The 12,709-nt window shown below is 36.8% G+C and overlaps 1 protein-coding gene across 3 annotated transcripts in view; it reads left to right on the top strand.

Moving 5' to 3' along the window:
* Positions 1–449: 449 nt before the first annotated feature.
* The window catches only part of LOC120537309 (fibroblast growth factor 13), a 408,897-nt gene continuing 396,637 nt past the window's right edge, over positions 450–12,709 (top strand). Inside the window, exons 1-2 of one of the 3 annotated variants that reach the window (XM_039766164.1) lie at positions 450–663; positions 5,085–5,267. In XM_039766164.1, coding sequence (XP_039622098.1) covers positions 5,219–5,267 — 49 coding nt within the window. In that variant the 5' untranslated portion in view covers positions 450–663; positions 5,085–5,218. Of the gene's footprint in view, positions 664–4,268; positions 4,656–5,084; positions 5,268–12,709 lie in introns of those variants that run through there. The other 2 variants (XM_039766163.1, XM_039766169.1) reach the window with 2 other exon arrangements.

Below are 12,709 nucleotides of genomic sequence, written 5' to 3' on the forward strand. Positions count from 1 at the left end.
ACTCCGCGGTAACAAACACTAAACGAAAAAGATAAAGCAACGCGCTTAAAGAAATGTGACGATTTGAACTGGCATGAGTGTGACATCTGCCCCTTATTTCAGAAACGCCGGTGTATTACCATTTTAGCGACACGCAGCCTTCACTAAAATCCTGTGGAGCCTGGGTTTCTTTCCTTTTTCAGGTTGTTGTAGTTGCATATGCGGATTGAAGACAGTAAACTGATATACACACAGCTGTCTGCAGCACTTAGGGGGCGTCTTGGAAGAGTCTTCAGAGTGCAAAGAAAGTTTGAAAGGCTTCCAATTTCCCCTAAAAATAGCAGCCTATAGATCCCGTGACCTGCAACTGATTTTTTTCAGCTGATGGGTCTGTAAAACTAAAAAAACAATCACTCTCTCATTATTACTCTTCTTAGTATGTCAACCACAAAGCAGTTATCCCGCGATGCATTTTTATGCCAATAATTCTAGTTGTGTCTGACTGCGAAGCCACCGCATTGGTCGCTGTGCAGGAAGGGGTTACACAAGAAGCAAGGATTTCATATACATATTTGCGTGCGTTTAAATTAGAGCAAGAAGTGGATTTCATGTCGGAGTTTTGAAAGCAGTTTATTCGTTAATAGTTGCCGCCACGCAAACAGACACCGATTGTCTGCATTTAAGGTAGGTATAATGAGGTGCGCTGTTCCTTAGCGAATGTCTTAACTGCATATTCCAGCAGCGCAGAGCTCTTTCTTTCTTTCTTTCTTTCGTTCTTTCTTTCTGTACATTCGACTGTGCTAGAAAACCCGCACGGTAAACTTCTGGATCTTTGCCATTTGTGTGTTTCACCAGAAATTGGCAAACTGCTCAGTCTTCACTGGAATTATGCCTTTAAACAGCGTGCTGATCGGTATTTACATACCGGTTTTTTACATAACAGTTTGTCTGTGGCAATTGGTATGCATTTTGGGATTGTGGAATCGTACAGAATTAACCATTAAGTACAAAACGTGCCCAGAACTGCAATATCTAAGCTTGTTTGAGAACGTTATGTTAAAGGCTTGCGTTTCTCCTTCATCCTTTGAGCTAAGTGGTTCAAGTTGACAAATATGCATATTACATCAGTGGTGATGCAGTAATCAGGGAAAATGGCTCAAAGTTGACGAACGCAATGTAGCGGCGTTTGATTTATCATCTCACAAATACACTTACTTTTTAGGAAAATTAGGAAGTTTTTCTTTATTGTTATTTGTAATGTAGCCAGCAAAATATGAAAGTGGGAAACTATTTTAAAGATCTGAATGTGGGGCACAAAAGATTGATGTCGTTATATTTATAATATCGCATTATATATTGCTCGCTAATGAAAGACAAAGTGAATCAGCTTGAAAACAGCTTCAAAATCGCCCGCTTTTACCCCCGTAATCAAAAAGGCTGGCTTACAAATTAAACAAATAAATAAATGCACACACTGTACCATTATTTTTAAATTTTAAATTAAATCAATTCGTTACATGCTATATTACTGTAGTTTCACGTGAGGAGGTACAAATCTCTGGGATTAGAGTCGATCGCGGAGAGCGCCCTCAAACTGGTCATTTCCTTTTTTTTTTGCATTTATCCTCAATACCATATTTAATGAAAGAACAATCTCACATGCTTTAAAATGGAACGCGGCAGTAGTATTTTTTCTATTATAACGATATATATTGTTAAGCTACTTGCTTAATAGGTTAATTCACAGTGGAATGTGCAGAAGCGAATTAACACATTGCTGGTTAACGTGCACAACTCAGAAGCTCAGTTTATTGATTAACTGAGATGTCAGAATGAAAGAAGCAGATAAAGGCTGTCCAGATAATCGAATTGCATATGGGGGTGGGGGGTTCTGGGGTCTTAACATCTAGAATATAACTAAAGGCAAAAAGAAAGATAAACCCATTGGAGTGCTAGACGCATGCAGTTTCTTTAAATTAAATCAGATTAGAGGAAATAACAGTTAATGGTGTTGTTTATTGACGCCAAACAATACTTGTATGTTTTATTCTAATTATCTCATCATAACTTGATAGTGAACGGTCCTTACAAAGAGACCGTTAGATACACAAGTTCATCTAATGCCGTTATCTTCATGAGAGGCGCTGTTAACATTTTAGCTGCAACACAAAGCTTATGGCTTTCAGGTGCAACTTTCTTAGCGGTTATAATGTATCTGGCAATTGTGTTTCTTTGTACAATATAAGAGTTGTTTTCTGTGTATGTAAACATGCACGATCTCTCCTCACAGCCTTTGAGGATTAGCATATCGTCATACATTTCTAAAATGATTTATAAAATGGAGAGCTTTCTGTGTGGAGTTCTTATGTGTGCCTTGTAGTGATGTAGACCCCAAATTTACCCACAACTTAAGCTCATGCGGTGAGACTAGTTAGAAAATTGCATTGCTTAGATGTGAATTAGAGCTCCCAATCATGATTCGCCGTCCGGTTCAGGTTTGGGATATGACAGGAAATCCTCCTTTTTCCGTTCACGTTGACTTTCGCTTTATAGTAAAAGTTATTTTCAATATCTATTTGCAATGTAATATACGCATAAACCAGTAATGTGACCTTAAACAAGTATACCCCTGAAATTAATTAGCTCGCTAAGTCCTAAAAAGTAACCAGATAATTTATAACTAACTAAATAAGTCGTAAACGGACTTACATCTTACTCTGTTGGAAAGGCCTTTGGATGTAGGATATACTGTATATGACTATTCTGGACTCCATTGCCGGTCAGTTAAAGATAATATAAATGTGCATGTGTTATTCATGTAAAAAAGCTTTTCCCTCACATTCCACAACTGCGCTTTTAATTAAACAATCTAAATTGCGCCACGGTAAGTGACCTTGTGTGCGTGTGAGTGTGCCCAGTAATTATACTGCTGTCCCGTGTAAGGTTGCTTGCTTTGCGGCTGGTTCTACTGGGAATACAGGGTGACTCCCAGTCTACTATATGGAATAAGCAGGTTCAAAAAAAATGAAATACAGGTCTGAATAAGAAAGTGCATAGAAATGTATACAGACTGTTATAAATGTAACACTGTATGCATTACTAATCAATAATATGTTCATTCTAGTCACGTTCTGAAAGCAATACAAATTAAGAAGTAATGAATGTTTTGAAGTCAACATGGAACTCGGAAGCAGCAGCGCCATCCACTGCACCACCCAAATATAGAGGGACTTCAGTTGATTTTTATTCTTGTGAAATCTAACAACCAATGGTATTTAGTTTTCTTATATAATAAATATTCACCCATATTTTATTCGAACCTGATTAATCAAAACGGGCATGCGGGACAGAGCCTGCGGTATATACAAAACATGAAATTGTTCTACAAATGTATACAACTTTTGCTGTTTTTTTTTTTTGTTAATGATATAAACATAGTAACTCATTAAAACAACTAATATTTATACATATACAGTAAATGTACATTGATTAAGAGCACTCTTCCGCTGAAAAAAGCCATAATGTCTGCATCCTTCTGAGCTTTTTGTTTCGTGTGATGCAATTAATTAGAATATTGATTTTTGTAATGGTTGGACGAATTATCATACCGCATAAGGATAATCGATTCAGTATTGTCCACGTTTTTTTTTTTTTGACTTACTGCTTTTGTGTTTTTGTTTTTTATTGTAATTTCTTTATTTAGAGTAAATACAGGTCTCCTGCATTTAAAAGAGGAGTACATTTATTTATGCGATTGCCTGCATTCATTGTTTGTGGTACTTCAGAAAATCTCAAATCGCTTCACCCTCTAATACCTCAAATCGGATTTTTAGTAATAAGGAATAACTTAAAGCAATGACATTGGAAAAGATGCAATAGTTAGCCTATGTGAAATTTCTTAGATGCTATTTTGTATGTCCGTGTATCTCATGCCAAATGCCGGATATTGAACAGATTATGCAGTTTGTTCTCAGATTCTCTTTAGAAAAATAACATTCCAAACCTTCCATCAAATACAGTTTGCCACCTGTACAGCAAAATAATCCAATTATGTTTTTGGCCTTTCATTTTTAGTTGCATAATGAAGATTGTACCCCTGTAAAAATGATAATTTACATTGTATCTTCTAGTCCAGTAATAATAACTCAAAACTGAGATTCTTAATTATTTAATTACAGTTCAATTAAATCATTAAAGAGCGGGTTAGAATAAAGTTGTGGAGTGGAGCCACTGGAGCTGAGGCGAATGAGGAGAGAGAGAAGAACGTCAGAAAGTGCCTGTCTGCTTGCCCGCCTGGATCCTGTTGAATCTGCCATGCGAGCTTTCGCTCGCTATTATGCTAGAGTACGAAATCATTTTAACGCGTTACAATCGAGGCATGCAGACTGGACGCTGGAGAAACGGGCTTCCGAAGATGTGTCGTTCGTGATATCCTCATTGTATTTCTAGAAGGAGGTCCCCTCGAGGTTATTTTCATTAGATTTCTATTCCTGTCAGTCGGGTCTGACGTCGGAGGGCTCGCGCTGGGAGCCCCCTTTTTTCTAGCCTCTTTTTTTTTTACTCCTATAGTAAGCGCTGTTTTTATGCACGATCAGAGATGACTTTTTAAAAATAATGTACTAAACTAAAATATTAATATATTGCTCACCGAGGCTTTGTGGGAAGGAAGCGACAAGGTAAGCAGAATATTAAGAAAATGAACAGATTTTGTCCGATTACAATGGCGAATTTCTTCCAAGCGCAATGTGCAGTGAGCATCTTAAAATAAGAAGACCCAGAGGGAGTAAGCAACATCTCTTTTCAAAGTGCGAAATGATCAGACAGAAGCTGTGCATGATGATGGTTCAATGTACATAAGTGCATGCCTGTCATATCTTTATGTATCTTAACAAGGAGCACTTACCTATGTCTTACACAGCTGTTGATATTATACATGTTTAACATAAGACTGTTTCAGTGGAAAGGAAATAAGAGACTTTACGTACATTTTTTAATCATTTATAGCGTCTGATACGACATATAATGTGATTTTATAATGAATACACTAGAATGAATGTGCACTTTACTTCAAATACCAATTCTTGTTTTCTTCTTTCTTTTTGTAGGACATCGTGTCTTAAGATTTTCTTACTGTAATTGGAGTTTTTTTCACAAGTTATTGGATTGGGTTTTTATTTTAACGCAAAGAGAGGATTTTACTTTGATTTTACTTGGGAATTATAAATCCAAACTGGGATCTATGAGCGGAAAAGTGATCAAGCCTAAAGAAGAGAGGGATGCTTCCAAGGGTGAGCGGCGAACCTTGTCATTCAGATTTATCTGTTTGTTTATTTATTTATTTATTTATTTATTTAATCATTTTTAAAGAAACAGTATCTCTGTTTCGTCTTTGTCTGGCTCTTTATGAGCCCATCGTATACAGTATCCATTTATATACATACATTATTTGACTGTATCATTCAAGTGCGATCTCAGTGTGAGACTGGGTTTTTTCAATAGCACCCAGTGCCGTGGACAGAGATGTGCACCGTAGGTAGGCTGATACGAATGGTGACTAAAGGAGTTCATCCGCAAGGATCCTTTTTGGGTTGTATGACATAAATATATAACAGACGACGCACACAATGCTTTCTTTGTAGTGAATCATGAAATTGAGATACTGTTGCTTTAAAGTAAAACATATACAACACTGATGTCACTGTTACCTTGTTGAAACGTGTTTACTTTAATTCTGTTCTATTGTTTAGCGTCTTCCTTGCGTTTCGTCAACAATTACGGTAGGTGTGTAAAATGATTTGCGATTTTAGGTTACATACAGGGAAAAGGTGCTGGACTTGCACTCTCCATTTTTTATTTATCTATTTTTTCAGTTTTCCCCCCGTTTTATCCTTTTGAGGGGGGTGGGGGGTATTTCGAGTTACTCGCTCAAAGGCTTCTGCATTACCGTGGACTGCCGCGTGCTGCCCGAGGATGTAAACTGGGTAACAGTTGCTATGGAAACAGATGGAGGGGAGGGGGTGGGGTGGAGCTGTGTTATAATTTACTCTTGGATTAGCTTGTGCGATCCCAGCACCACTGCCTTGCCATGCACGGACTATTATTTTAACACGTATGGCTCTTTTGAAATTGTACTTACGGATAGCTCGCGCACGTACACAGAAAAACTGTATCTTGAAAAGAAAATTACAGGCTCAAAGAGTGCTGTAGTTTATACATACATCATCCTAAATCAATGGATCCCTCAGATTGACTACAGCATGACCAGTTCTGACGTCTTACGCGTATATATGCGCATCATAATTTCTGATGTAATGGCCAGGTCCTTTGGGGCATGCTACTTTGTTCCTTTCATTCTTTTTTGTGTGTTTTACACTCTGTATTTTTACTGATTAGATGAGAAAAGCCAAGCAAAATGACACCTTTTATTGGCTAATTAAAAAGATTACAATATGCAAGCTTTCGAGGCAACTCAGGCCCCTTCTTCAGGCAAGAACACCCTAGTATTAGATTAAATTCATTGTATCAATTATATATGCCATATTGTACAATTTATGTATTTATACTTTACAAATACAATTTATAATTTTTATACTGCATGCCCAATTCTCATTTGAGTATATATTTCTGTTTTTGCAATTTACACATATATCTTTTCTGGCCAACGTATGCTTGCAGTACTTAAACTAATACCTTACATGAGCACATCATTTATTCTTAAATCTCACAATAGTAGCCATTCATGTAGATGCTTTAGTAAGCATCACAAAAATCTTATTATAGTGTTCAGACTCTCTCAGAAATTGCAAAAAGGTGTGTTGAAATATTCAGAAATGTTTAACATTTATTTATCCTTCTCTATATTATTTACAAGATTGTTATTTAAAATTAAATGAGAAGAACGCTTATTTGGTGTTCATTTTATAGCATAGGTATGGGAATCACTTTCAAAACGAGGATTTGCCATGTCTGTGTTGTGGGGGAAATTTTTTTAATGTAGTAATATTATGATATGTATTATATTGCCATTCATTTCAAACAATACCCTACATGATGATGCCTTTCCATAAACAGTTTAACAGTTATTTTAAAAAATGTTTACTTATACAACCAATGCTGCCTTCCTTAATAGACCTGTGATGGCAGTTTTCATATTCACGGGGTTCTTAAAATATAGACAAGATACACAAGAACAAGTAATGAGACTCTAACTGTTCTTGATTGATTCTCTTGCATATTGTTCTGCTTATCAAAAAAAGCTAGATATTATAAACAAGACGCATTTGGACATGAATACAAGAGTACTTTTCCAAAACAATCTGATTTATTTTTTAAGAATAAAAGGTAATTCTATTCATACTTCAGTAATGTGTCGAATCAGATCATAGAGAAAATTCATGTTATATTAAGTTTCTGTACAGATTTCTTAAACAATGTAGAAAACACTTCAATCTTGTAGTGGCAAATAACATCTAGGTGCATCTGAACTCGAGGAGGACAGGATTTGGGAGCTAACCAGACTTAAATTGCTTTTGGACTGAGAAACCAAATCAGTTTGATTTAAATTATTGCCAAGAACTTCAACATGTTTGTTAAATATTTGTGATATTTCACCATTTAAACACTTGTATATTTTGGTTTATTAGGTGCCATATTTACTCTTTGCAAAAAGGAGAGATTTCTTTCCATTTTAATTTGTCTTGCCAGATGTTTTCTTTACTGATCTTAAATATGTACATATGTATTATTTACTTCTGGAACACTTTATCTAATTTTTCACTTGTAATTAAATTAATAATATGCCCGTGCACACATTACACAGGTATGTACACAGAAGCTGATTGAGGCCTTCCACATACAGTATAATCAATATGTGTCCTATAACCCCAGGGTGCATGTCAGACAGATTATTATATTAACTGAATGTGCTGAATGTAAGTGTATAGTGGAAATCAAAACATTATGAGTTGGTATCATGATTGCCCAGAGGTGTGTAGATTATGTTGAAAGCATTATCATTTTCTTCTTTAATTTCAAATACTTTATTTCATGTGGTTGAAATGATGAACACTGTAACTTGATGTTTTTAATCTTTGTAGTGTTCATTGTTGAATAAAATAACCACTCAACTTTCTTTTATATGTGGGTTTAGAAATAGAAAAGGAATATTACTAAATAATGTTATGTTTGTTTAAACCACCAGATCACTAATGGTCAATTATGAGAGACTTTATAGTATACATGGGTATGCTACAGTACATAAATTATTTAGCTTTAGATAGATAGATAGAGGTAGTACTTTATTTGTCCAAAGGGGGAAACTTGCCTTTTTAGGAGCTTAATAAACAAACAAATAAATAAATAAACAAAATAATATAATGGGCTCCCTCTCAAATACACACCAGAATGACTAAAGATAACAAGAGCAGTCATAACCACAGTAAGGCTTTATAAAGGCATATTGCTGTAGGTACAGTATAAAGCAACCTCAGTAGTGTTTCTTCGCTGAATAATTCTTTGGCTGAAAGTACTCAGTGTTAGTGTGTCAGAGAGAGGATGTACAGTATCGTTTATAATGGCACTCAGTTTTGTCATTATTCTCTTCTTCACTACTACCTCCAGGGGCTTCATACTGCATTCCATAAGTCCCCCTGACTTCTAAAGTTAGCTTTTTGATTTGGTGGCCCTCTCTTGAAATGATGTTACTTGCTCAGCACACAGCAGCATAGAAATTCACACAGGCCATCACAGAGTTGTAGGGCTTATAAAGGTTGTCACAACCCACATTGAAGGAGTGCAGTCCCCTAAGAAAAAAGAGAAATTTCTGCCCTTTTTATATCTGGCATCTCCTCTGTGTTATAGCTCCAGGTCAGTCTGTCACTGATGTGTGCCCCCAAGTACCTGTAGGAGTGCATCATGTCTACATCCACTCCCTGAATAGTGACTGGGCATATGTAGAGGCTCTTTGATGCTGCAAAAGTTAATATCCAGCACCTTGGTTTTACCGATGTTAAGATGCAGAGAATTCTATTTGAACCAAGAAACAAAGCTTCTATACTCTATCTCACCCCTCCACCTTGCCAGTACACCACATTAGTGTAGAATCAGTAGAGAATCTCTGCAAGTGACATGACCAGGTGTTTAGTCCATGCTATGCACAGTAAAGAGAAAAGGAAGGAGACAGGACTGTTTCTTGTGGTGCTCCACTGTTGCTCATATCCATATCCAAAACACATTCCTTAAGCCTCACAAACTGCAGTCTGCCTGACAAATAGTCCATTATTCAAGACACCATAGGCTCATCCATCTGTATATCCCTTAGCATATCCCTAACGGGAATGGTACTGAAGGCACTAGAGAAATAACAAAACAGAATTCTTTATGGTGCTGCCAGATTTGCCCAGGTGCGAGTAAGCTTTGTGTGAGAGATAGCTAATTGCTTCTTCCACTCCAGTCTTTGTTTGATAGCAACAGACAAGCAGCAGGGTTTTCCAGTGATTTTTCAGAAAAGGGATCAAATAATCCAGGACCAGCCTCTCAAAGGTCTTCATGATGTGAGACATAAGTGCTACTACTCTGTAGTCATTAGGTAAAGAAGCTTTTGCCTTCTTTGGAACTGGAATAATGCAGGACATTTTCCTTAACAGCTGTACTTTTTGCAGCCTAAGTGACTGAACAGGTGACAGAGGACACCACAAAGTTGGTTAGCACAACCCTTAAGAACTCGACTCCAAGTCCCATGGCTCTCCTGTATGCAGCCTCCTCAATTGTCTCCTTTTTAGGTCATCAGTTGTAGACAGTCCATATTGATGGTCAGAGTTGGAATCATCACTAGCCAAACCAGTTGTAGTAGTGGCTGAAGTACTGGCGATGGTATGGAGGGAATGGTCAATGAAGGAAGGTTATAGTGGTGAATAAAGGGAAGGTCTATTTAAAATTGATTCAGCATGTTAGATTTGTTCACATTTCCTTCTAGCACCTGAGCCCTGGATTGTTTGAGTTCTGTAATTATGCCCAGTCCATTCCTATGAAATTCTGAGTGAGTTTATTTTCTATTTTTGTTACTTAAGCTTCATTTCCTTCACTCGGCTTTTAGAAAAGACTCACAAAGCATCCAATTGTTTGCATTTCCATACTATACCATGCTCTTTTTTGTTGATAAATAAGTGAATCAAAGTTTGGAGACAATACTACTGTAAAGTACACACACTGTTAAGAATGACTTTAATTTTTTAAATACACTTGAAGATCCAAATGACAAGTTCATGTTAGTTTTTTCTGTATTCTTTGAGCTGAATTATAATTCATTACAATGTCATCATATGCTAGGCAATTGCTATTTCTCTAGAAAATAATCAGATACTTTCTTTAGGTGATATCCGTTGTCTAGTTAAAGTCTGCTACATTAAAATAAGAGAAAGTGTGATTGATTATGATTAAACAAGATCTTTCTACTGAACATGGATACAACAAGAGGTAAAATATCTTAAATTAGAAATAAAGCTTAAAAATATAGCAATTTGTTAATTAAAAATGGATCTTCCCAAACATTTTAGATTTGATCATATTTAAACAGTAAAAGTAATTTCTACATATTAATAAAAAATACAAAGCTTTAGCATCTTCAGTTTAATGGAAAGATGCAAGCATGAGCCGCAGACTAAATGTTTTAAAATTACATTGCATGAGAATAGCATAGTATGTAGTTTCTGAATCCTCTTTTCAAGGACCGTTTCTCTGGTTTAGGGAACATAACTATTAATGTTACTTTGTCACATTAATGGATTACATGTTTTAAAATGGTGCTCTTCTATTTTGGCTTTTTGCTACAGTATAAACATCAAGACCCAGCGGAAAATCTAAAAAGATTTTAAACATACACATGTGAAGGGAACAATGAGGGGACACATACAGTACTACACAGCAGAAATTAGGCAAAACATACATTAGTGTAGAATGATGACACAGGGGTTCCTGCTACTGCCTCACATATCCAGATTTCTTGGTTCACATTTTGTACCTGGTCATTGTCTGAATGGACTTTGCACATTTTTCCAAGTCTAAATGGGGGTTTTCTCCAGGTGCCCTTGGTTTCCTTTGATATTTCAAGATCAATATGTTAGGTTGAGGATTTTTCCAGGCTGGTAGTGTGCGTGTGTGTGTGCGACAGGACTTTGCAGTCACCTGGCACCACGTCTGGTGTTGATCTTTGCCTTGTGCCTGGAGTAGCTTGGCTCAGCCCAATGTAAACCTGAATTGAATTAAGCAGGTTTGAAAAGGGTGTATTGTAATAAATCCCATTGACTCAATTATTGTGCTAAACAAGTTTCTCAGTTCTCTTTAATAGATGGCACAACTGGTGTAACTGCTCATCAATATGCTCTTTCTAACACTCCTACTCTCTGCCAATATTCTGGCCACACTGCATCCCTCTTGAAAATCACTTAGGGTCTCTCTTCACTGGACTGACATGGGGCAGTACATTTTATTGTCTTGTTTGGTCCAAGTGTTTCTTATATGACTCCTTTTAGGAGTAGTACCAAAATCTCAGAGCTGACAATGCTCCAGGTCTTCACTATGTCTTTGACTAATATGCAAGGTTACATGGGGAGCTACTTAGTTCCTTCCTTTTACCACAATATTATGAGGAGCCCAAACTATACTTTTTGGTTACTTCTTCTAATTCATGCTGGCTGGAGGGATTTTTCTGTCATCAGTATGGTACAGTTTCACAAATCAGTTACCCGACTGGAACATGGGATTCAGTGCACCTGCTGAATGGAAAATACAATGCAGCTGTTGCACAATTATATATTTGATAGCAACACAATGTGCTTGTATTGTATGGCAAGTTGATTATCTTGAAAATGCCACAATTTTTATTATAGGTTTTGAGGCCCAATCCTATAATGTTATGCTATTTTACAACCTTTCTTGCCCCAACTAGAAAGAAATTCTGGACCAACTGTAACCTGCCTGTCAGGGATTTGCTAATCCCAGAATACAGTGAGTTGCAGTAATCAAGGTGAGAAAAGATAAAAGCATGAGTAGCTTTCTCAGGATCCCACCTATCTAAAGATTGTTGCAGACCACGTACATCCCTTTGTGGCAACAGTATTCCCTGATGGCAGTGTCCTGTTTTAGCAGGATAATACACACTGCCACACTACGAAAATTGTTCAGGAATAGTTTGAAGAATATGAGAGAGTTCACGGTGTTGAATTGGCCTTCAAATTCTCCAGATATCAGCATCTATGGGATGTGTTGGAAAAAAAAAAGTCTAATCCATGGAATCCCCACCTTCCAATGTGCAGGACATAAAGGATTTGCTACTAAAGCAGCGTTTCTCAACCTTTAAGTAATTGTGACCCGAATTTTCATAACAGTTTTAATCGCGCCCCTCACCAACATTTTTTTGAATTGTAGATGCATATATAATTATACCTACTTAACTTTTATCGACATTTATCTAACTCTATATTTATTGTTCTAGTATCAGAATGTAGTTTAAGTTAATTTGTTTTGGTTACAACAGATTTTTTTTTCATATTTTTGATTCTTGTTTTCTTTTTTTCACATCTTCGCGGCCCCCTAGGGGGGGGCGCCCCACAGGTTGAGAACCACTGTACTAAAGTCTTAGTGCCAGATACCACAGGACATCTTCAGAGGTGGGGGTTTTGGCTTGAGCCTATCCCAGCAGGCATTGGGTGTACCGTAGGAACCACACCTGGAC

Source organism: Polypterus senegalus, chromosome 10 (genome assembly GCF_016835505.1).
Source record: "Polypterus senegalus isolate Bchr_013 chromosome 10, ASM1683550v1, whole genome shotgun sequence".
NCBI lineage: Eukaryota > Metazoa > Chordata > Cladistia > Polypteriformes > Polypteridae > Polypterus > Polypterus senegalus.